This window comes from Pteropus alecto, unplaced genomic scaffold (assembly GCF_000325575.1).
Source record: "Pteropus alecto unplaced genomic scaffold, ASM32557v1 scaffold113, whole genome shotgun sequence".
Lineage (NCBI taxonomy): Eukaryota > Metazoa > Chordata > Mammalia > Chiroptera > Pteropodidae > Pteropus > Pteropus alecto.
This window is the reverse complement of record NW_006433949.1, coordinates 6,634,262-6,659,197: the sequence shown is the minus strand read 5'-3', so window position 1 is coordinate 6,659,197 and position 24,936 is coordinate 6,634,262. Positions and strand designations below refer to the sequence as shown.

Below are 24,936 nucleotides of genomic sequence, written 5' to 3'. Positions count from 1 at the left end.
ATGTAAGGACACAGTGAGAAGACAAGGAGAGGCCTCGGGAGAAACCAAACATGCTAGTGCCTTTATCTCAGATTTTGCAGCCTCCAGAACTGTGAGACAATACGATTCTGTTGTTTAAGTCACCTAGTCTGTAGTATTTGTTATAGCAGCCCTAGCAAGTTAATACAAGGCTCTACAGTCTGTCACAACTATCAAATCTGCCTGTGAAGAGTGAAAGCAGCCATGAATAATATATAAACATATGTGCCTGTGTTTCAATAGAACTTTATTTACAAAAATGGTGCAGGCTGGATTTGGCCCATAGGCTAAAGTTTGCTGAGCCCTGAGCTACAGTATTTAAAGTCAGGTCTATATCGAGTGGGACACCAGATTTGAAGTGTGAGCCTCAACTCCTCATATAAAACATCATTTATAGATTCAACAGACATTATGTATACACCTTTTCTAGAAACTCAATATGAGGTATAAAAAGATTTAACTTTCATATATGACTTCAAAAGTCTTAAAATGTTATTATAGTGTTCACCTTGTAACATTCCCCAGTGTTTTTAATTTTTAGTATGAGATAATATTATACTAAAATATTTCACACAGTTTTCACTTTCTTGGTTTTGTTTTTGATGGGCTTGTTGATATTGACTACATGACATGCTACAAATAAAATATTTCCACAATTATATTTATAGAGTTTCTTTCTTTGATTAATTTATTGATGTTGAAGAATGCCTGTGCTTATGCTGAAATATTTCTTACATTAAATACATTTGCTGAATTTCTCTACATTCTGAACTTCTTTGTGATTGGCACATTATAAAGGTTTCTTTCTCTTATGAATCCTTTGATGTTGAACAAGGTATGCATTTACGGTGAAGGCCTTTCCACATTCTTTACACCGATAAAGTTTCTCTCCAGTGTGCATCGTCTGGTGTTGAGTCAAATATGTATTCTGACCAAAGGTTTTCCCACACTCATGACATTCATAGGGTTTCTCTTCAGTATGAGTCCTCTGATGTTGATTAAGGTGTGTACTTCTGCTGAAAGACTTGTCATATATTTTGCATTTATAAGGTTTCTCTCCAGTATGAATTCTTTGGTGTTGAGTAAGGTGTGTATTCCATCGGAAAGCTTTCCCACATTCATTACAAAGGGTTTCTCTCCAGTATAGATCCTCTTATGTTGAATAAGGGATGATCCATGACTATAGGCTTTGCCACATTCAGTACATTCATAAGATTTCTCTCCAGTATGCGTTCTCAGGTGTAAAGTAAGTTGGATGCTCTGGGTAAAGGCTTTCCCACATTCTTTACATTCAAAGGGTTTTTCTCCAGTATGAATCTTCTTATGTTGCATCAAGGATGAACTATGACTATAGATTTTACCACATTCAGTACATTCATAAGGTTTCTCTCTAGAATGAATTCTTAGATGTAGGGTAAGTTGGATGCTCTGAATAAAGGCTTTGCCACATTGATTACATTCATAGGGTTTCTCCCCAGTATGAGTTTTCTGATGAGGAGTAAGATGTGAACTTTGGCTAAAGGCTTTCCCACACTGACTACATTCATAAGGTTTCTCTCCTGTGTGAATCCTCTGATGCTGTGTGAGGCATGTACTCTGGTAGAAGGCTTTCCCACATTCACTACACTTATAGTGGTTTTTTCTCCAGTATGAGTTCTCTAATGTAGAATAAGAGATGAATCCCAGCTGAAAGACTTCCCACATATATTACACTCATATGGTCGCTCTCCTCTGTGGCATCTTTCATGTTGTATAAGGTGTGTTCCCCTACTGAAAGATTTCCCACAATTTTTGCATTTGAAGGGCTTTTCCCTAGCACCCACCTTCTGACTTCTAATAACATATGGATTAACTTCAGTATGAAAACTCTGGTGTTGAGTGAGATCCAAACCACAGCTAAAGTATTTCCCACATTTATCACATTTGTATGATTTTTCACTCATGTAGTTTCCCTGATGGTTACTTAGATCTAGGTTATGTGAAAAGCTACTGTCATCACTGTCATCTTCATGCACTATTTTCCCCCAAAGAATTTTGTTTTGAGTAACAAAATTTGATTGCTGTCTAAACTCTTTCTCAAATCCATTACCTTCATAAACGTTCTCTAGAATCATGCTTTTTTTATGGGTAAATGCCATCTGCCCTAGATGGCTCTCTAAATGGCCAAGAGATCCTGGGACTTCTCTGGTGGAGTCACAGATTCCATTCCTTTTACCTTTGCTGATTATCATGCCCTGGGAAAATTCTTTAGAAATTACTTGCTTCAGATTGACTCTTCAGTTCTAGATCCAGTCTCTTGGTCTGAAAGAAATAAAAGATGGAGAATATTTGACCATGCAGAGAGACAGAAAATGTGAGCTAGTCAAAGCCACATATAATATTATTACTTTTATTCTTTAATTCCCCAGAGATATGTGGCTTTGATGATTCAAAATAAGTTGCATAAGGTAAGAACAACTGTGCATAGGAGCAAGGAAGAAGTGAACAGGGAAACGCAAATGGTTATGGGGTGCTGATAAGTGAAGCACATGTGGACTCCCTTCAGGGATGACTGAAGAGTGAAAACCACGACCCTGAGAATGGATGAGGGGGTGGTGATGAGGTAAATTATTAGAATAAGAACCAGTGGAGGAAAGGCAGGTCAGAATATCAGCTGGAGTCACCACGTGCCTAGGTCACTGTGAAATGTCACCACTAATCTCTCAGCCCACAACCTCTTTACCCTGTTTGTCCACCTTGTAAGCTGCCACAGTTAACTTCCCTGAAACACCAATTCACCAGATCTCTAAGGATGGTCCCATTCCACCCTTTCTGCTGCTATCAGAAGCAACCCGCGGTCACTGCTGAATTGACTAGGGAGTCGCTGAGTTAGGCATGCAGAATCTGACATAGGCGAAGGGCCATGTGAAGACAGGGACCAGGAGCTGAATGAACTGGCAAGTGACTATGGGAAGTCTTTCCAGGGCTGAATGTAGCAGGCAGCAGAGAATCACAGTGGATTCTGACAGGTGGTGGCTGAAATTACGAGGATGTTCCTAGTAGAACTGCTTGACAATAACATTCAAGGTGGGTTAAGGGAAGAGAGAGGGAGCAGAGAAATCCTGTCCCACTGTTCGTACTGGCATGAGGCAGCAGTGTGTGGGCGATTTTGTCAGAACCTGGAGATAGGCTATGGGTGATGAGGGGTGGGAGAGGTTGGGTGACTAAATGGTTTCTATGCTGATTTTGGTGGGACATCTGAGGATCCAGGTAGAGACATGAGAGCAGAGGGGAGAGCAGGGCTGGAGTGCTGGGAAGACAGAGGAGCCGGGGTGCAGACAGCAAGCCTTCCGTACAGGGGCCATCAGGTCTGGTCCTTCTCAAAGAGTGAATAGAGAAGCGCAAAAGGTGACAGGGACAGGAGATGAAGGAAGGCAAATGAGTGAGGTGTGGTGGCGAGGGAGGTGGGGACATGAGGAGGAAAGAGCCGCACGAACTTCTAGAAACAGGGATAGGAAGCCTCCTTGGATCCAACCGGAATAGCTGGGTGGTGACCAAGGGGATGAGAGGAAAGAGAGATGTGAAAGTGGCCTCAGTGTCCACTGAGGGGCTTCTCTCGACAGGGCAGATGCCTGGCAGTGCGAGGAAAGGGTGCACTGGGGAGCAGGAAATAAGAAAGCCTGCCTGGCTGGGGAGGGGCCCAGGTGGACCTTGTGCAGGGGCCGAGAAGAGCAGGAGGACGGGAGGTGGCTCCGCGCAGGGACTGCTCCCCATGCGGCCCTGACTCCTCCGGGGACAACTCCATGGCCAGCACTTCTAGAAACCATCAGTTTCCTGGACAGCCTTATGTGGGAGCCCCCTCACCTCCTTCCCACCTGTTCACCTGGAGAGAGGCCCCTAGTGATTCCCCTCCACGCCATCCATGGAGATCCACTTTGCTCCAACTGGGAGATCACATCAGGCTTGGAATCCTGGCACCCTGCTCAGGAAAGACAAGAGGTGTAGGTATTGGGGACAGTGACAGGTATGAGCCCAGGGCCCTGCCTTTGGGACCTTTGCAGCATAAATGATGTGGGGTCTCGGGTGAAGGGGGAAAGTCTTGGCCTCCTGTGCCCAACCACACAGAAGATAAGCAGTAGAAACAGTCCAAGTTTACGTCCTCTGAATATAAAAACACTGTTCTGTGGATCAGAGGCCTCCAAGGAAGGCTAGCCCTCCATGCCTCTGCACATCTAAACTTCTTTCCAGTTGTATCTTTTAAAATTACGCATATTTTCATTATAATCTATAATATATCCATGTTTATTTAATATAAAAGTAACCACTTGCCAGTTAAATTATTTAACTCTTCCTTCTCATCAGCTAAGCAGACAATCTGAGCCATGACTCCTGTTTCCCCCGCACCTCCCACGGTGCTGTCTGGTGCAGCCTCCCCAAGCCAGCACGGATGGTGTCCCTTGGGTGACCTCACCCAGGGCGGCCTCACCTCGCAGTACAGCGCCCTCTGAGCGGTGCCCAGGTGCTCCCACTCCTCCTGGGTGAACTCCACAGTCACATCCTGGAACGTCACTGGGTCCTGAGGCATGACACACAACATTGCTAGGCAGTGGGAATGTCACACACAGCAAATTACAGCATGTGGCATCCGGGCAGGCAGAGGAAGGGAGATGCAAATAAAACAGTAACCTACATTGATCTCAACACAAAACATTAGTAACAGTCTCATTCAAGCAAGAACAAGACACCAACGCTGAGCGTGCTAATCTAACATTCTCTTGGAAGTTTTGGTAAATGCAGTAAGATATTCCAGTGGAGTAATGACAGCTATAGGTACAAACTGAAAATCTCAGGGACACCATGTCAATAGGGAAAAGGAAACTGTAGGTAAATACACGGAGTATGCATTTACTCAGTGTTAGGAACTGAACTGTATTCCCCCCAAAGTCTTACATTGAAGCCCCAACCCCCAATGCGACAGTATTTGGAGATGGGGCCTTTTAAGAGGTAATTCAGGTTAAATGGGGCCTTTAGGATGACGCCCTAATCCAATAGGACTGCGTCCTTATAAGAAGAGGAAGAGATGCCAGGGGCATGCGCACAGAGAGGCCATCAGAGGACACAGTGAGAAGGTGGCCATCTGCAAGCCAGATAGAGAGGCTCACCAGAAACCAACCCTGATGGCACCTTGATCTGACTTCCAGCCTCTAGAACTGTGAGAAAATAAATACTTGTTGTTTAAGTCACCCAGTTTATGATATTTTGTTATGGCAGCCCTGGCAGATTAATACATTTAGAGTTCAAACATACAAATTCGAGCAATATATTGTTTAGGGATATATGTAGTAAAACCATAAAGCAAAGCAAAAAAAAAAAAAAAATCCTAGAAACTTCAGGATAGAGGTTATATCTGAAGGAGGAAGGATACCACAAAGCAAAGCAAAAAAAAAAAAAAAAATCCTATAAACTTCAGGATAGAGGTTATATTTGAAGGAGGAAGGACAGGGATATTTTTAAGGCGACTAGATGGACAAGGAGGAAGGCTGGTGAGGACGCAGCGAACAAGAGAGAACTCGGTGGTGGTTTGTGTAGTAGAATGAGGCTGAGGAACAACTTGTCTGTAGCTTAGCACCTCAACTGTGTCCTCCTTCTCATTCTCTCCACCAATATGGCACCACCCCCTCTTTCCTCCTCCTCTCCTGGCCCCTCCTGCTCAGACCCCTGGGCTTCCCCATCATTCTCCTCCTTCAATGACTGGGGTCCACAGAGCTCTATCCTGGGCCCCCTGAATCCCTTTTTCCTCCCCTCTTTGGGGTTTCCATGGACTCATCTACTCCCAGGGCCTCAGGACCAGATTCCTGCTCCCCATTCCCAATGCTGGCTTCCAGGTCTGAATCCTTAAGTTGTCAGAATAGAGTGAGCGGGAAGAAAAGGAAGTCACTGAAGAATCTGGGCCAATAGTGTCATCTCCATCGCTGGGGGACATGCCCTTCTCCACACAAGCAGAGGCCCCATGGGCAGTAGTGCCTATCTCACTCTCCATGAAATAGAGACCCTATGAGTGGCAGTGCCTACCTCACCACAAATGAAGCCTCTTCACTAAAGATCCACCAACACCACCCAGGGCCAAGGGCAGCAGAGGCTGGGGGACAGACCAAGTGTGAGGGCTGAGTCACGCAGGGCAGCCTCACCAAAGCCATGAGAGGGCAGAGAAAGCCTGAGAGATCCAACCAGGTAGCAACTGCCTCAGCATTACCTAACCGAAGCAGACACCCACATAATTCAAAACCACAGAAGAGCAAAGGGACAAGAGTAGCTGATCTACCAGCTGAGAACACGTCCCCAGGCTGGTCAGACAAGGGCTGAGTAAACATCTTGTTCTCTCTGGTCTGGTTTAGTTCATCCAACAAGTACAGACTGAAATGTAAGTCCATCGAGGAGACATAAACTTATCGAAATACTCAAGGTTTTTAAATTGTTTCACAGATGATCAACGTGAGATTTTTTTAAAGGATATAATTATTAACTTGTAATAAAATTTGCAATCTGATTTTTCAACAGTAAAAAGCTACAAGCATCTATTAGTAAGGTTTTATAATAATTTTAATTACTAGGAATAAGAGAAGTCAGAAAAGGATAAGTATGCAACATAAATAAACAAAAAAAATCAACTGTTCTTCATACAAAATTCCTACCCATGTGGGCAGCAGGCTTTGGACGTTAATAAATTGATTTAAAGATTTAAATAGAGACTTAGAGACACTAGGTTTGGTTATAAATTGATATTTTGCTTCTGGTTAAAAACTTAAGTGAAACATGATGACAAACTGAAGATCTTTATGTCTAGGGAATTAATTTATCCAGATCCTACTGGATAAGAGCTTCTCTCAGCTAGGTGTTATGTTCATAATTCCTTCTCAAAATTCAATGTCTAAAATAGAAAGTCATTTTTAAGGGTACAGCAGATAACCTATATAGAGAACTCCGAATGGGCTGTTTCCTTTAACCACTGATAACTGAAGAACTGAATTCAAGGCTTTTAGTGTATTATATATACTAAGGACAGATGGTATTATCTTAATCATGTATTTGAAGAAAAAAAGTAAAGTCTTTAGGAAAGATCTCATAAGGAGGCTAACTGACATTGTATATTTGTGCATTGATTTCACCTTCGGAAGAAGGAATGAAACAACAGTAACTTTTGGTAACTGGATAATGGAGTGAAAAATATATTGTTGAATATATATTTTTCCAAATAATTATGGGCTTATCTGGAGAACAGCAATCATATCTGTCAAAAATAAAACATACTAAACATGAAAAAATATGAATGGAAACAACCCAAGAAATGTTTTATAAAGAAGCCAAATGTGGGAAACTTGCCCAATTAGACATTGGTTCAAAACCATGGTCATTAAAACAAATTATATTCATGAAATCAGGCAGCTCAGATGGCCTGGAAACAGGTGCCTATTCAGAAATACACAGAGGCTTTTTACTCAACAAGGGGAAATGGACCATTCAGGAATGGTTTTGGACAGCTGGCTAATCACTTGACAAAAAATAAAAATAAGATACCTACCTCGACCCATTCTTAAGGACTAAATATGTTAATTTTATGTTAGTACTCACAGAAGGAGCTATAAGCTTTTTGAAAAGAATAACTTTGGGGAAGGCTGACACCAAGGCCAGAATCCATTCTGAAAACAATGGGCACAGTTGAAAATAAAGAAACCAAGATTTTCTGTAGGGCTTAAACAAATCTGAAAGACAACTAACTGGGCAAAGGAATTTGCAATACACATTATTTTCAAAGGATTGATAAGCTTCTATTTTTGTTTTTTTTTCTTTTTAAAAAATTGTATTTATTCTTCACTTTTTATTTATTTTTATTTAAGTATAGTTGGTATATAATATTATATTAGTTACATTAATTTCAGGTGTACGATATAGTGATTTGGCATTTTTATGCCTTACAATGTGATCACCCTACTAATTCTACTAATCATCTGTCACCTTGCAAACTTATCACAATATTATTAACTATATTCCCCCTCCCTTTTTCCATCCATCCCCCCCACACACTCCCTCCTCTCTGGTAACCACCTCTTTGGTCTCTGTTTCTATGAGTCTGTTTTTATTTTGTTTTGTTTGTTAATTTGTTTTGTGGTTTTTTTTTTTAGATTCCACATATAAATGATATCATATATAAAAAGTTATTATAAATCAATAAGAATAAAACAAGAGAAAATGAACATAAGGTATGAGTAAACAATTCACAGGAGAAATTCAAATGGCTAATAAATATATGAAAAGATGTTCAACCACACTAATAAAAATTTGAAATATAATTTAAAAGAATAACCTTTTTAAATCTATTAAGTCGGCAAAGATTAGAAAGTTTGCTAGACTTCATTTTCTAGTAATTGAATATACAAATTATCCTCCAGCTAAGAACAAATAAAAATGCTGGATAAAATGCAGGTCTTTTAGGGAAAAAAACGACAAAACTTTAATGAGACATAAAAAGACTAATTACTAAAAAATAGATATTCTTCATTAATTTATTGTAAATTTAAATAAAATGCAAAATAATTATTTTGCCTTGCTACAAAAATGACATTAAAGTTCATCTGGGAGAAAAATCAGACAAAAAAAATTTTACAAAGCTACAATTATTAAATTACCTTTGCTTTAGTTAAAAAACTTTGCCTGAGTTTAAAAACAAATAATGGAATGGGCTAGATAACCCCCAAACCAGGTTCTTGTATATTTAATAATTTAACATATAGATTATAACACAAATATCTGGAGGACAAATTATTCAGTAAATAGTGTCAAAATCACTGGTTATATATGCCAACAAATTGGATAGCCTAGATGAACTGAACAAATTTTCAGAAACCCCAAAACCACCAAAATTAATTCAAGGAGAAATAGAAAAACTAATTAATAAGTAAGGATATTAAATCAGTTATCGAAAACCTCTCAAGAAATAAAAGCCCAGGATCAGATGGCTTCACTGGTGAATTCTACCAAACACTTAAATAAAACTGAAGGGGAGGCAACACTTCCTAACTCATTCTGTGAGTCCATCATTATCCTGATACTGAAACCAGACAAAGAAAACTAGAAAACTACAAAGATCCCTTATGATAAAGATACAAAACCCTCAACAAAATAGTAGCAAATTGTACTCAGCAGTACATTACAAAGATTACACTCCACGACCAAGTGCAATTTACCCTAGGAATGTAAGGGTGGCTCAACATACGAAAATCAAGAATGTAATATAATACACTGATGGAATGAAAGAAGAAAAACCACAGGATCATCTCAATTGATGCAGAAAAAGGATTTGACAAAATCCAATATCCTATCATGATAAAAACACTCAACGAATGAAGAACAAAAGGAAACGTTTTCGACACTAATAAAGGTCATATGAAAAACCCATAGCTGACATCATATTCAGTGATGCAAGTCTTAAGGCTTCTCTCCTGAGATAAAAAATAAGACAAGGATGCCACTTTTGCTACTTCTATTCAGCATACTACTAGAAGTTAAGCCAAAGCAATTAGGTAAAAAAAAAAAATCCAAATTGTGAAGAAGTAAAACTATCTTTTTTTTTTTGTAAAACTATCTTTATTTGCAGATGACATGATTTAATATATAGAAATCTCTAATGATTTCATGAAAAAAACCATTAAAGGTAATAAACAAATTCAGCAAAGTTGTAGGATACAAAATTAACATGCAAAAAGTAGTTGTATTTCAATACACCATCAATGAACAATATGAAAAAGAAATTAAGAAAATAATTCCAATAGCATCAAAAAGAATAAAATACTTAGGAATAAATTTAACCAAGGAAGTGTAAAATTTGTGCACTGAAAACTACAAAATATTGCTTCAAGAAATTTAAATAAATAAATAAATAAATAAATGGAAAGACATCATGTGTTAATGGGTTGGAAGCCTTAATATCATTAAGATGTCAGTATTACCCAAAGTGATATAGAGATTCTATGTAATACTTATCGAAATCTCAATGAAATTTTTGCAAAAATGGAAAAATGTAAAATTCATACAAAATTTCAAGGGAACCATAATAGCTAAAACAATTTTGAAAAAGAACAAAGTTGGAGGACTCGCACTTCCAGATTTCATAACTTATTGCAGAGCTAAAACAATTAAAATAGTGTGATACCAGCATAAAGGCAGACATATTGACCAATGGGATAGAACTGAGAGCCCAGAAATACGTGCTCACCTCTACTGCCAACTAATTTTGAAAGGGGTGGCAAGATCATTCAATGGAGAAAACGCAGTCTCTTCAACAGATGGTGCAGGAAAAACTGATATTTATATGGAAAAGAATGAAGTTCGACTTTTATCTTACGCCACATAGAAAAATTAACACAAAGTGATTGAAAAACATAAATTTAAGATCTAAAACTATAAAACTCAGAAGAAAACATAAAGGCAAGTCTTCGTGACCTTGGATTTGGCAATGGTTCCTTAAATATAATACCGAAAATACGGGCAACACAATTTAAAAAAAAAATTGAACTTCATTAAAATTTAAAACTTTTATGCATCAAAGGACACTATTAGTAGAATAAAAAGAAAATCTTCAGAATGAGAGAAAATATTTGCAAATCATGTATCTAATAAGTGTTTAATATCCAGAACATATGAACAACTCCTATAATCTAACCACCACCGCACACACACACAAAAAACTGATTTAAAAGTGGGCAAAGGATTTCAATAGACATTTCTCCAAAAAATATATACCAAGGGTCAATAAACACATGAAAAGATGCTCAAGGAGAGTATCTGAGATCTTGCTTTCCATCATATGTCATCAGTTTTACTCAAACTCTTATAACAAGTCTCAAAAAAACAATGTTCAACATCATTTGTTATTAAGGAAATGCAAATCAAAACCATCGTGAAATATCACTTTGCACCTACCAGGATGGCTGTAATAAAAGAAATGGAAAATAATAAGTGTTGGTGAGGATGTAGAGTAACTGAGATCCTTACATAGAGTCACTGTGGAAGACAGTCTGGCGGTTCCCCAAAAAGGTAAAGACAAAATTACCATATAACCCAGAATCCCACTCCTAGGTATATATATACACACCCAAAAGAATAGAAAACGGACTCAAACAGAGTTTTGTACATTAATGTTCATAATAGCATTATTCACAATAGCTAAAAAGTAGAAACAAACCCAGTGTCCATTAACAGATGAATGATAAGTAAAATGATAAGTAGCCTAGGATCCAACAGAATATTATTCCAACATAAAAAGAAATAAAGTTTGATGTATCCTATGTTAATAACAGAGTAATAATTTAATTTGTACAGTTTCTGTTTGGGGTGATGATAATTGGGTATAGATACTGTCACGGTTGCACAATATTATGAATGTAATTAATGTCACTGGATTATATACTAACAATGGTTAAAATGGCAAGTTTTGTTATATATATATTTTACCACAATAAAAAAAGGCAAAGCGATACCCTGTGTGTTAGCATTCTGTCACCTGGGTGAAAAAGAACTGGACAAAGGACAGAAATGCATGTGGTTGTGTATGTATAGATCGTTGTTAAAAGAATGTACAAGAAGTGGTCTAGAATAGAAATCTAGGTGCCTGGGGCAGAAATAGGAGGCTCGCATTTCTCTGTTCACCCTTCTTATGTTTGAAATCTAAATTCTGTGTGTGTCACTTATTTAAAAACTTAATTACTTCAAAATCCATAGAAATGGGTTTTAAATAAACATTATGACCCCAATAAATAAATGTGTGAAGATCGGAACAGTCATTACATGAGAGAATACACATGCCCTCTCCGACTCACAAAGTCCACAGCGTCACCTGCACCTCGGCCATGTCCTCTTCTCCAGGAAGGGCTGCCGAAAGAGAGAGGACACATAAGCGCCTGCTCTCATGGGACTCAGAACCATCTAGAAAGGACTGCTCATCCCTCCTCCAGCACCCCACAGCAGCGCACAGGACACAGACACTTGTGCACCTGTGGCTCTGTACTGCGAAGGAAGAATGGGGCTTTTTCCTTGGGTTTCTTGTCTTTTCTGAACTCTCTGAGGCATTTACAGTGTAGACCACTTCTCCCTTAGAACCAGCTTCCCCTACGAAGAAAATTCCAAGGCCCAGATGGTTTCCATGGTGAATAGGTGCTAGCAAATATTTAAGGGCAAAGTATGAAAACAAATTCTATCAGAAAATCAAAAAGAAGGGAATGCTTCCAAAGTCATTTTATGAGGCCAACATAACTCTGATGCCCAAACTCAACAAATCATTACATGAAAAGAAAATTAAAGGCCAGTATCACCAACACAGATGCAAAAACCTCACCACATATTAGCAAATTGAATGTGTATGTATATGTCTCCCAGTAATTATCCCAGAAATAAAATGTTAGTTCAACATTAGAAAATTGATGTAATTAATCATATTAAAATCATATTAATAGAATAAAAGAAAAATCTTAATAGATGCAGAAAATCATTTAATAAAGTTCAACATTAATTCATGATAAAAATTCTCAGCAAACCAGGAGTGAAATAAAACACAACAAAAGAAATAAAAAGCATAAATAACAGAGAACATGATTACCTCCATGGAAAGCCTAAGGAATCTACAACATAACTTTTTAAATGAATAAGAAAATTAAGCAAGTTCATACTCTGCAGTTTCTGTCTCCTGGTTGGACGCTTACTGATACAAATGTCCAGGGAAAAAATTACCCTTGACCTGTACTTCACTACATACCAAAAAAAAATTAATTTGAATTATATTACAGATCTAAATAGAAAAACTAAAACTATGAAATATCCAGAAAAAAAGATGTAGGAGGAAATTGTTGTGACCTTAGGTAGGGCTAAGATTTCTTAAGTGAGACACAAAAATCACTAACCATAAAAAAGTTGATAAATTGGACTTAACCAAAATTTAAAATTTCTGCTTTATAAAAGACATACATCACTAAGATAACGAAAAAGCAAGTGGGTAGGAAAAGGTTAACTCGGCAGGCCTGGGTTGCTCTCTCTCACTGCACATTGCCAAGAAAGGCCTGTTTTCAGCCTGGTCCTAGGAGAGCTCCTGGGACCTGAGCCCTAGGAATGTTGTGTTGAGTAAGAATGTTTTTGCAAGCCCAAGGCCTTGAGCCATGCTGTGACAGAGTGTCAAGACAGTTACACTAACGATGTGACATGGTGAACACCTGCTTCCCACATGAGGGCCTGGCACTTCCGTAACTGAGGTCAGACACACTGCAGTGTATGTCTATGTGGCTGACCTCCAATAAAAATGCTGGACACTTAGGCTCAGGCAAGTTCCCCTGGCTGGGGACACTCCACTTGTCATCACTCATCATCGGGGTAATAGGCACATCCCTTGCAACTCAACTGGAAGGGGACACATGGAAGCTTGTGCCTGGTTGCCTCCAGACATCATTCCAGGTAGCTTTTCTGTATTCTTTTATACTCACTAACCATGAGTATAATAACTTCTGAGTCCTGTGACAGATCTTCTAGTGAGACATCGAGCCTGAGTGTGGTTTTGGAGACCTCTGGGACAGGAAGCCACAGACTGCAAGGAAATATTCACTCTCTCTCTATGATAATGCAGACATAATATTTATAGACATGTGAATATAATACATATAGAACAGATATGTGATAAAGGTCTTGTATACAGAATATAAAAAGAATTCTTATAGCTCAAAAACAAACAACCAATAAAAAATGGGCAAGGGACTTAAACGGACCTTAACAAAAGAGGATATAAAAATAGATAATCATATGAAAAGATGCTCACCATCACTGGTAATCAGGAAAATCCAAATGAGATACTACTAATACCATTAGAAGGGATAAAATTAAAAGAATGAAAATACCAAGTGTTGATAGAGATCTGGTGCAAATGTAACTCTCACACGTTGTTGGTGGAAATGTAAAACGGATCAGGCCCTTTAGAAGGTTCAGAGCTTCTTATAAAGTTAAACATACACCTACCCTATGACCCAGCAGCTGTTCTACTACTAGGTTTTTACCCAAGAGAAATGAAAACGTATGTCCACAGAAAGGCTTGTACACAAAACACCACAACAGCTTTACTCATAAAAGCTAAAAACTAGAAGCAACCCAAATGCCCATCAACAGGCAGATGAATAAACGAATTGTGACATGCTTATACAATGAATACCACATAGCAATAAAAATGAATGAACTAATACGCATATTAGATGGATGAATCTCAGAGATATTAAGTTGAACGAAAGAAAGCCAGACACATATAGCATGTTTTGATTTACATGAAGTTCTAAAGCAAGTTCCATGACGACAGAAATCAGATCAGTGGTTGCTTGGGGCGAGAAACACTAAGAATTTACTACAGGGGGGCATGAAGGAACTTTTTGGGGTGTTAAAAATGTTGCTTTCACTGGGGTGATGGTTGTACAGATTGACAGATTTGTCAAAACCCACCAAACTGTACACTCAAAACAGGGATTTTATTGTATCTAAATTATACATCAATAAAGTTGAGTAAAAAGAAACTAGCTCCTTTATATCTTCCATGACCCAGTGTCTTCGGTTCTTTCGCAGCCTCCAGGCCTCACTGCCTGTCTCCTGTGCCTCCTCTTCTCACCCTGCCCCACCACGGCCCTCACACACCCCCTGGAGGGACCTCACCGGAGCCTATGGCCTCATCTTTCCCTGAGTGGTTGGCAACTCCCAACTCCTCCCTCCACTCCCCGTCCTCCCTGCTGCTCTAAACCTGAAGTGTCCTGGATTTCTCCCTCTGGATGTCGCCCAGGGCAACGCCTGACTCATCACCTTTCCCCCATATCATCTACTTACTGGGTGTCCCTGTCTCAGGACACAGAACCTGCATCTGTCTAGCTGCTCTGGCCAGAAAAGAGAGATTCCGAGGTCGGGCCTTCAGCCTCACCTGAATGCTCTGATACCAAATCCTACAGACCCATCACCCCACTTTCCTCTCACCCTCCCCACCGGGCCAGAGCTCAAGTTTCAGTCTCCTTTTGCCTGAACTACCACAGTGGCCTCCTTTCTGGCTTTCCTGCCACTTTCCTGCCACTCCCCAGCTAAGCCCAGACCGCCTATAACCTCAAGCTATTTCTACAATGCCAGATTAACCTTTCTGAGATTCATTCATTTATTTCATTCAACGAATATATATGGGGCACCTACTCTGTGCCAGACATAGTTTTAGGCACTGGGAAGGTAGTAGTAAATAAGCCAATGAAAAAATCTCTGCCCTCATGGGGCTTACATTCTAGTCAGGGAGGCAGCAATAAACAAGACAAACAGGTAAAAGGGGAGCTCGGACAGTGTGGTGGCCAATCCCAAGGCTCCCGGCCTTCTGTGGTTTGTGCCCCTGTGTGGTCCCTCTCTACAGTGAAAAGGCTGACCTGAGTAACCAGGTACAGAAATAACAGTGTGTGACTTCTGAGGCTACATCATGAAAGACACTGTAGCTTTTGCCTTGCTTTCTCTCCCTCACTCACTCTGGGGGAAGCCAGCCACCACGTCGTTAGGATGCTCGAGCAGTCCTGTAGAGAGCTCGTGTGGCAAGAACCGAGGCCTCCTGCCAACAGCCAGCCCCAACCTGACACCTACATGAGGGACTGATCTTGGAAGCAGATTCTCCAGCCCCGGTCAAGACTTCAGATGTCTACAGTCCTGGCCGACAGTCTGACTGCAACTTCATGAGGCCCAAGCCAGAAGCACACAACTAAGCTGTTCATGAATTCCTGACCCACAAAAATGGTATGAGGTAATGAACGTCACTGTAGCTTTAAGTCCCTAAATCTTGGGGTAATTTATTATGCAGGAACAGATGATTAATAAAGACAGAGGAGAGGAGAAAAATTCAACAGGAAGGGGAGATAAGGAGTAGGGGGAGGAGCTAAAATTTTAGAGATGAAGGCTTTCTCATGAGAGGGTAACAAAGAATGAGGAAGCAAGTCATGTGGATACCTGGGAGAAAAGCATTCCTGGCAGAGGGGCTAGCATGTGGAAGTGTGCCTAGTGAGTTACAGAGACAGCAAAGAGGCTAGTGTGGCCATAGCAGAGTAAGGGAGGGAGAGGAGGCTAGAACTCACCACTGGGGACCAAATGGCAAAGGACTTCACAGGCTATGGTGAGACCTCAGCTTCCACTCTAAGTGAAACAGGAGCCCGTGGAGGATTGACATCGGGCAGGGTACATGGTCTGGCTCACTCTGGAACAGGATCGTCCAGCTGATGTAAGAACAGACTGGAGATGGGACAGCAGAAGCAGGGAGACCAGCTAAGGGCTATTCTAGGGAAGGACGGTGTTTAGCAGGGGAGAAGCCGAGAAGGGTCAGAGTCTGAATACATGATGAAGGAGGAACCAACGGAGATTGAGAATGAATCGAATGTGGGATGTGAGAAATAAAAGCAGTCAAGAAGTGCTCCAAGGTTTTTGGACTGAGCAGCTGGAAAAAAAGGAATTATCATTTGCTGAGACGAGAAAGAGTAGGTCTGCGGAGAAAGCAGGAGTCGCTTTAGACATGTTAAGTTTGAGGGCTTTCAGATATCAAAGTGGGAATGCAAAGTAGGGCAGTGAGCCTGGAGTTCAGAGAAGTCTGGGCAGGAAATATAATTTGGGAGTCATCAGCTCATCAGTTAAAGCCACAAGTCTGGATGACATTTCCTATGGAGTGAGCGCAACTAGAGAAGGAGGAGGGCATCTGAAGAATGAGTCCTGGGACCCTCCAGTCTTGGGGAAAGAGGTCCATCATCTTTGGGGGAGATGAGGGACCAAGAGTAGAGACTGAGGCAGAAACAGGGGAGTTTGTCAGAACCCCAGCATCTCAACTCAAGAAAGGAGACACATCACAATATGAAAGGGGCCCTGTGACTCAGATTTCTGTAGGCTCTCAGGGTCTTTTCAACTTTTGTTCTCACTAACACCTTAATAATTTTACTGATTTTAATAATTTTTCTTTAAATAACTTAAAAATTGTGGTTAAAAAAACATAAAATTGACCATCTTAACCATTTCTAAGTGTGCAGCTCAGTAGTGTTAAGTATATTCATATCGTTGTGCTACCAACAGCCAGAACTTTTTCATCTTCCAAAACCGAAATCCTGAACCCATTAAACAACTCTCCATTTCTCCCCTCCCCCCAGCTCTGGGCGACCACCATTCTACACGCAGTATTTGTCCCTTTGAGACTGGCTTATTTTGCTTAGCATAATGTCTGCAAGGTTCATCCACACTGTAGCACGGTCAGAATTTCCTTCTTTTTTAAGGCTGAATACAATATTCCATTGTATGAATGTACCACTTGGAAGCAACCCAAGTGTTCATCCATTGAATGAATGCTTATTCATTCATTCAGTGGATGAACACTTGGGTTGCTTCCACCTCTTGGCTATTGTGAATAATGCTACTATAATAAACATGAGTGTACAAATATCTTTTCGAGATCCTGTTTTTCAACCCCTTTGGATATACAGCCAGAGATATTATTTTTAATTTTTTGAGAACTGCCTTATGTTTTCTATAGCAGCTGTACCATTATTAAAAATAGAGATACTATTTTTAATTTTTTGAGAACTGCCTTATATTTTCTATAGCAGCTGTATCACACACAGGGTACAAGGGTTCCAATTTCTCCACATCTCTGCCAAAACTTGTTAGTTTCTGTTTTTTGATAGTGGCCATTCTAATGGGTGTGAGGTGATCTTTAAATGATTTTGATTATGAAATATACATGCAGGACAGTGAGAGGTTGTAAAGAAATAGTTGTAAAAAGAGAGCATTCACGGAATTCTTGACCCAGGTCAAGAATTAAACATTACCGATGTCCCAGGAACATCCCTGCCCTGTCCTGGTAAACTTTTTCTGTCACAACCTTCTTTACCTCCCCACACTCCCCAGCTAAGCACTCTTCTGCTGTTATGGAAATAATATCCTTGCTAATCTTTAGTTTTATCACGCCTTTGTAACCCTAAACAATAGTTTATTTTGGGCCAGCTTTTAAAATGTTTTAATTTTATATTTTGCCAGCTTCTGAACTTTATAGTAATAAATCATTTCTATGTATTTGTGTGTAGGTGTGGGTGTGTTTTTTTTTTACTTTTGCTTAACGTTGCGTAGGTAGGAATCCTCAATGTTCGTGCAGCACTCATTTTTGTATAGTATTTCATAGCAGGAAAATTCACCCTCAGCCTCTGCAAATACAAATCCACAGACACAGAGTGAAGCTGTACCTCTCTCCTGGGGCTTCAAGGCAAGGGTCTCCATGGTGGCCTTTGGCAGCGTCCCCCAGAGGCGTGGGCAGCTGTGCAGCCTCCTGCGCCCCAGGCCAGGCCCAGAGGAGCGGGTCCTCCTCCTGGGGCTCAGCGACAGCAGCAAGGTCAAGTGGCACAAGCACTCTCAGCTTCAAGGTCACACTGGCCCTGTGCCGAGGTCGGGACCAGGCATGCTCAGCGGGAGCACAGCATCCCAGGCTGCGCTCACGACCCATCAACGCGCCCCACGCAGCCTGTCACACTCCTCCCGGGGACCATACGCGGAGGTAGGCAGCCCTGAGGCTGAGCCAGCAGGCGCGGAGCCCCGGGGCGGACGGACAGACCGACCGACTGACAGACGGATGAGCGAGTGAATGGACCAGCCTTACACAAAAGAACAGCAACCACCACAAAAGAACAGCCATCACCGCAATAGAACAGCCCAGCAGCTGCCACAGGAAAGTGCGTCTGCCCAGACCGGACACAAACTACAACTCCCGGGAGACTTTGCGCCACTATCTCGGCGTACTCCATTTCCCAGAAGGCCTCTGGGCCCCAGAGCCGCTCTGACGTCTCAACTCAGAAGAGCGGCACAGCCTTCTGGGAAATGTAGCTTTGGAGCCAGAAACCACGGTCTCCGGGCCCGCTCAACTCATCGCCCCCCGGCTTGTTGTCGAAATATTTTGGGTATATGTGTGCGTGTGGGAACATGTGTGTGTGCTGTTGCGTATGTTTGTGTGTGTGCTGTTGCGTATGTTTGTGTGTGTGTGTGTGTGTTCGTCCGTGAGGCTTTCTGGGCCGCTGCATGTGTGTTTAATTGGGGGTTATCGGGAGGAAGGTGGAATTGTCTTCTCAGTGTGTCGGTGTCGCCAGGTGGAGGCAGGTGGGCTCTGGCCTACATCTATCTTTGCAGGAAAGGCTCAGGTCCCTGCCCCTACTGACGCTAGAGGTGGTAGAAGGGCAGTCAAGGTGTTTTCCAGCCCCGCCCCCTCTTTCAGGGGCCCTGAAACCTGCTGCTCTTTGGGTGCTTGGGGCCCCAGGAAGAGGGCAGAGGGGCAGAGGAGGCAAAGCCCCAGCTCTGCTCTCAGACCAGGTGGCCCTGACCTCAGGCCAGGCTCAGGAGACAGGGAGAGAAGGTGTGATTGGTGGTCTGGCCTGCTCTAATACTGCCGCCATCCCCGACTTGGACCCAGGCTCAGTTTTGGCCACAAGCTCTCCTCAGCCAGCGTCAGCACACCACAGCTGTGGCCAGGCCTCCCCTACTGTGGTGGTGGCTAGACTCCAGTATGGCCCCTATATATCTATTCTCCTGGTATTCACACTCTTGTGTAATAGGTCCCACACTTAATATGGCTGACTTGTGTAACAAAAAGAATATTGTGGAAATAACTGGTGTGTAAAATCATGATGCCAAGTCATAAAGACACTGACTGCAGCTTCCACCTTGTTCTCTTAGATCACTCTGAGGGATCCCAACACCACATCCAAAGGACACTCCAGCAACCTGTGGAGAGAGGTTCACACGGTAAGAAACTGAGGCTTGCCAACAGTCTGCAACAATTTGCCACCCACAAGAGAGATCGAGCACTTCAGCGCTCGGTGACGCCTTGACTGCAATCTTATGAGAGACCTCTAGCTAGAACAACACAGATTACTCAGACATGTTGTACAATAATAAAAGTTTATTGTTGCTTTAAGTCACTAATTTTGGGGTAATTGGTTTTACTCATGCTCCTGTATCTCCCTCTCCCACGCTGAGGTGAAAGGGATCAGAGGAGCCTGGGTGGGTGGTGGGAGTGACTAGGACCCATCATGGCTACTGCCTCACGTGCACTCTCCAGTCCTAGCACCTGGGCCAGGGGTCCCCAACCCCCGGGGAAGCAGACCTGTGCTGGTCCATGGCCTGTTAGGAACTGGGCCACACAGCAGGAGGTGAGCGGTGGGCCAGTGAGCGAATGAAGCTTCATTTGTATCTGCAGCCGCTCTCTAGCGCTAGCATCACCACCTCAGCTCCACCTCAGATCATCAGGCATTAGATTCTCATAGGAACACCGGTTCATGGTGCCAAAAAGGTTGCGGACCACTGCCCTGAGCCAGCTGGCCCTCCCAGACACAATTCCCAACTCTTCCACTCCCTGCTTGCTAACCTCCCCCTACACCACATAAGTGTATTCCTGCCTCCATTGCCCTATATGTATACTCCCTGCACACCCCACTCCCCTATCAGGTGTGCAGTGCCTCGGCCTCCTGGTTGCACGTTGAGGGCAGGGCGAAGGCAGAGAGCCGGGCCAGGGCTGCCTCCCAGTGGGGAGGAAAACTTCTGGGATGGGGCTGGGCAAGGACCCTGCCCCTCTTCAGGCCATGCTGGACAAGGGACACGGAGACACTACCAGCATGGACAGCTAGGCCTGCTATGAGCCCCTCCAGCCCCGCATTATCAGAAATATTAAGCCAGCATCTATTGAGTGCCTACTGAATGCCAAGCCCAGTACAGACACTTTTATTCACTGATGGTAGATAAATATTTAGGATGTGTCTACTGTGTACCAGGCACTTTTCTCAACCTCTAGGACACAGGGGGAGTCCCTGCCCTGGTGGAAGTCAAATCTGAAGAAAACAGACACTAGAGAGGAGGAGTTATAAAGCATGGTGAGTGCTATGTAGGAAGATGCAGAAGCAGCATAGAGAAGGGCTCTGGGGTCCGTGGGGAGGCCTTCTGTGAGGTGATAGAAAATACATATAGGTATCTGTCCCCAGTTCCTAGAACAGAGCTCCTAAAATCCTTGTAATTTGCTGGGTAACAGGCATGTCTTTTGTTCTAATGAGGCGACACTAGGTGGGCTCCTGGATGAGGGCTGGTCCCTGGAAACACCGGGCCAGGATTAAAAGCTTGGAATTTTCAACACTGCCCCCCATTCTTTGAGAAGGGCTGAGAGTGGAGTTAAATGATCCATCATGCCTACATAAAAAAGCATCCATAAAATCCCAAGAGAATGGGGTTCAAGGAGCTTCAACTCATTGGAAGGTTGACATACACCAACTCCACAGGGACAGAAGCTCCCGTGCTTGGGACCTTCCCAGACTTTACCCTACTTATCTCCTCATTCGGCTGCTCATCTGTATCCTTTATCATATCCTTTAATAAACTGGTAAACTTAAGTGCTTCCCCGAGTTCTATGAGCTTGTCTAGCAAATTAATTGAACCCAAGGAAGAGGTTATGGGAATCTCTGATCTATAACCAGTTGGTCAGAAGCCCAGGGGATCAAGCTGGGCCGTGACCGGCATTTAAAGTGGGGTAGGGAAGGCAGTCTTGTGGGACTGAGCCCTTGACCTGTGGGATCGGACGATATCTCCCAGTAGGTAGTGTCAAAATCCAGTTGAATTCTCAGACACCCAGCTGGTGTCTGAGAATTGCTTGTTGGTATGGGGGAAAACCTTCATACATTTGGTGACCAGAAGTGTTGGCCAAAGAAAAACACAGGGAAGAAAGACATAGCAGGAAAGAACTGTTTTTTTTTTTCCCTCTATGCCTTCCTAGAAGTGTGTAAATTGTGACCTAAGGCTGAGGGAACAGGAAGCACACAGCCTGGGCGTGGGGAACTGCTGGCATGGTGGGCAAGAGCGAGCATGTCGCTGAGGGGCGGGTGCATGCAACCCCAGGGCTGCATGGGCACAAAGGGCTCCAGGCTCTGCAGGGTGAGGCGGGAGCCCTGGGAGGATGTCTGGCAGTGGTTTAACAGGCGGGTTTAACAGGCTCGCTCTGAGAAGGCAAGGGCGAAACAGGCCTAGAGAAGTGAGGCAGGCAGGGGGATGGCGGCCCAGTCCAGGGGGTTGGTATGGGAGCAAGAAGCGCCAGGTTCTGGAGCTACCAGGAGAGCATGCCAGCTGCTTCCATGCTGCTATGAGATCAAAGATGAGGGCAGAGAAGTGACCTTTGGCCACAAGGAGGTGGAGGGAATCCTGATGGGGTTAGGCTGACCCAGCCCTCAGATGCCCTTCCCGACGCCCTTCCCAGGAACAACGGGATGTGGTCCATTCCAGGCGCCAACGATCAGGAGGATGGCCTTGACATGAGACCCCAGCCTAGCCAGCAGGAGAAGGGGAGCCCCGAGGACCTCTTTGTGGGCAGAGCATATTCCTCCGGAGTGGCCCTCCCTGCTTGGCCAAACACAGACCCTCTGTTGCCCCATCTGTGGGTGAAAGAGTGAAGCACAAAGTGGTTAAGGGGCCACCTGCCCAAGGTTGTGTGGAGGCTGGGGGACAATCAGGAACCTAGGATTGTCCCACTGGGACCCAAGGCTGGGCCCTAAAGGCACACAGAGATGCTGGCGGACCTGACGCTCCATCTGTGGCAGGTTGGGGAGCCACAGCCTAGACTGGTAAAAGCCACCCCAGAGCAGACATTCTAGGGCTTCTGATGCCAGGACCAGGCAAATAAGGTCATTACCAGGTTATGAGCGCATTACTGTGGTCAGGCAAGGTCATTACCAGGTTTTCCCCTTCGGAGTCACCTTCCCTAGGACAGCCCTTAGGAGGCCAGGGCACAGTTCTAGGGCCTGGTGGGCAAGGGCTGTTCAGGGACAAGGTGTGCCTGAGCCCAGCCCCCATAGGAAGCCACGGACCCTGCAATAACACCTGGGACAAGTCACTTTCCTTCTTTGGCCCCTTCTGTAAACAGGAGGCCACCTGTAGCTTGGGTCTGGGTGGCAGGGCCTCCCAGAGTATACAGACTTGCCCTTCAGGACATGGGCCTCCTCTGGCCACTGCACATCCTCCCAGCCTCTGTCACCTCTGCTGCCCTCACCATCTTCTGCCAGCAGTCTCGTCCTGGGCTCTGACAGGTGGGGTAACGTCAGAGGTACGGTAAGAAGAACTAGCCCAGATCTGAGTCCTGAGCAATGCCTCAAGCCAGACCTGCCGGCTCAGTTGGTGGAGGCCCACTATGTGACCTGCACTTTGGGGGCTCGACGGACATGATAACCTTTCCTTCCTCAGAAACCAGCACCCAGGGTCCAGGCCCCGGCCAAGCTGGCCTTGCTCACTCGCCCTACGAAGGCCCAGTCAGTCCAACTCCTGGAGGAAGCAGCGCAGTTGCAGTGCAGGATGGGCAAGTGTACATGCTCCAGAGTCTGTGCCAAGGCTCAGCGTTCCTCACCAGGAGGGAGAGCACAGCCCTCACCCCAGATCCTCCGCTCATACCGCCCCCTCCAGGACTGGCTCTAAGAATGAGCCCCACTCCTCCTGGGTGGCCAATCGCTCAGGGCGGACCATATTCCAGACATTCCTCTGATGACTGAGGCTACAGTCATACAGGCTGCTTCCCTGTCCCCTCTGAGGCCACTAGAGGCCCTCCAACATGCAAAGCTGGGCTGGTCCTGCCCGCTGAACTCTCTCCTGGCTCCTGACTGCCCTTGAGCTCTGGGAAGTAACACATCCTCTCTAGCTGGCTGCCAGGGTTTAATGGACAGAGCACAAGGGTGATGGCAGTTAAGTCACACAGTGACTGTCCGCCTTCTCTGGGCGGAGGCAGAGCCCCAGGGCTTTCTCTCCCTTACCCTGCTGAAGTCCCCACTGTTAACAGTTAACTAATGGCAAGGCCACTAATGGCCTGAATGCCCAGGGCCAGGCTGGAAACAGTCCCAGGGAGCTGATGACTTCTCACAGACACACTTGGTCTCCCCACCCCCAACAGGCCTGGGCACCGGCCCTGGGCACAGATAGGGGATGTGAAGTGGTGAAGGAGCTGGACCCTGCCCTAGGCTCCAGTCAGCCCTCCGTGCAGGGAGCCACTGGGCAGACTGGGCCGTGAGGAGCTGCGAGCTGGCAGTATGTCGGTTCCCCAGCTCCAGCAGCTCTTGTTCCTGCTTCTTGCCCCGTAGGCACCTACCTCTGCTCTGACCAGCCAGCCTCAGCAAGGCCTCCCCAACCCACCTCCTCACTTCCAGTCCTCAGCTTCTGCTCCAGACCCTCCACTGATGAAGGTTGGGCCAGGTTACCACACCTCGCTTCTTGACCCTCACTGCACTTGACCTCAGAGGCTCAGGGTCGTGTTGACCACACTTGCCTGTTTGCCCCCCAACAACACTCCTACAGCCTGACTCAGGACCCACTTGGGTTCTCAAGGCCTCCTTCGCAACTCTGCACTTGCTCCTTGGCACACCCTTGGCTTTGGGACCTTCTACCACAAGTCCTGACCCCACATCTGCCGCCCTTGCAGGAACCCAAACTCCTCACTGCAAAGGCTTTGTTTCTATCACGCTCCCTCAGCCTCATGGTCAGAGACAACAAAGCCTCTACCTGCCCAGGCTGCCTGTGCCCTGGCAGCCTGCCCTCACCCCTCCTGCCTCTCACAGCCACATCTGCTGGTCTGCAAATCTGGAGTTTGCCCTGAGCCCTCTCCCACCCTCCCGGCTTCCTTGCCATCCCCTCCTGGAGGGGTCTCCTTCATTTCACAGATGAGGATTTAATTTGAGCTCAGAGAGGGCGGAGACAGAGGGTCACGCAGACTGGCTCCCGAAGGCTAGGGAGGAATTCGGGGCTTTTTTGTCAGCAATATTTTAATTACCGGGGGAGAGGGCGGGGGATGGTTAACAGTTAACGAGGCTCAAGGGATCAGCA

General features: G+C 44.2%; 1 protein-coding gene and 1 long non-coding RNA gene across 2 annotated transcripts; one reads left to right on the top strand and one right to left on the bottom strand.

The window, feature by feature from the left end:
* Positions 1-679: 679 nt before the first annotated feature.
* Positions 680-18,779, bottom strand: LOC107195446 (zinc finger protein 2 homolog). The gene is given in 5 exon segments (XM_025044509.1): positions 680-1,146; positions 1,149-2,319; positions 3,881-3,976; positions 4,484-4,573; positions 18,297-18,779. Coding segments are annotated over 2 exon segments (912 nt in total). The 5' UTR covers positions 1,723-2,319; positions 3,881-3,976; positions 4,484-4,573; positions 18,297-18,779; the 3' UTR covers positions 680-808.
* Positions 18,780-18,867: 88 nt separating this feature from the next.
* LOC112477228 lies at positions 18,868-20,022 on the top strand. Its single transcript, XR_003045365.1, has 2 exons — positions 18,868-19,004; positions 19,774-20,022. It is a non-coding gene; the product is annotated as an uncharacterized LOC112477228 (long non-coding RNA).
* Positions 20,023-24,936: the final 4,914 nt, after the last annotated feature.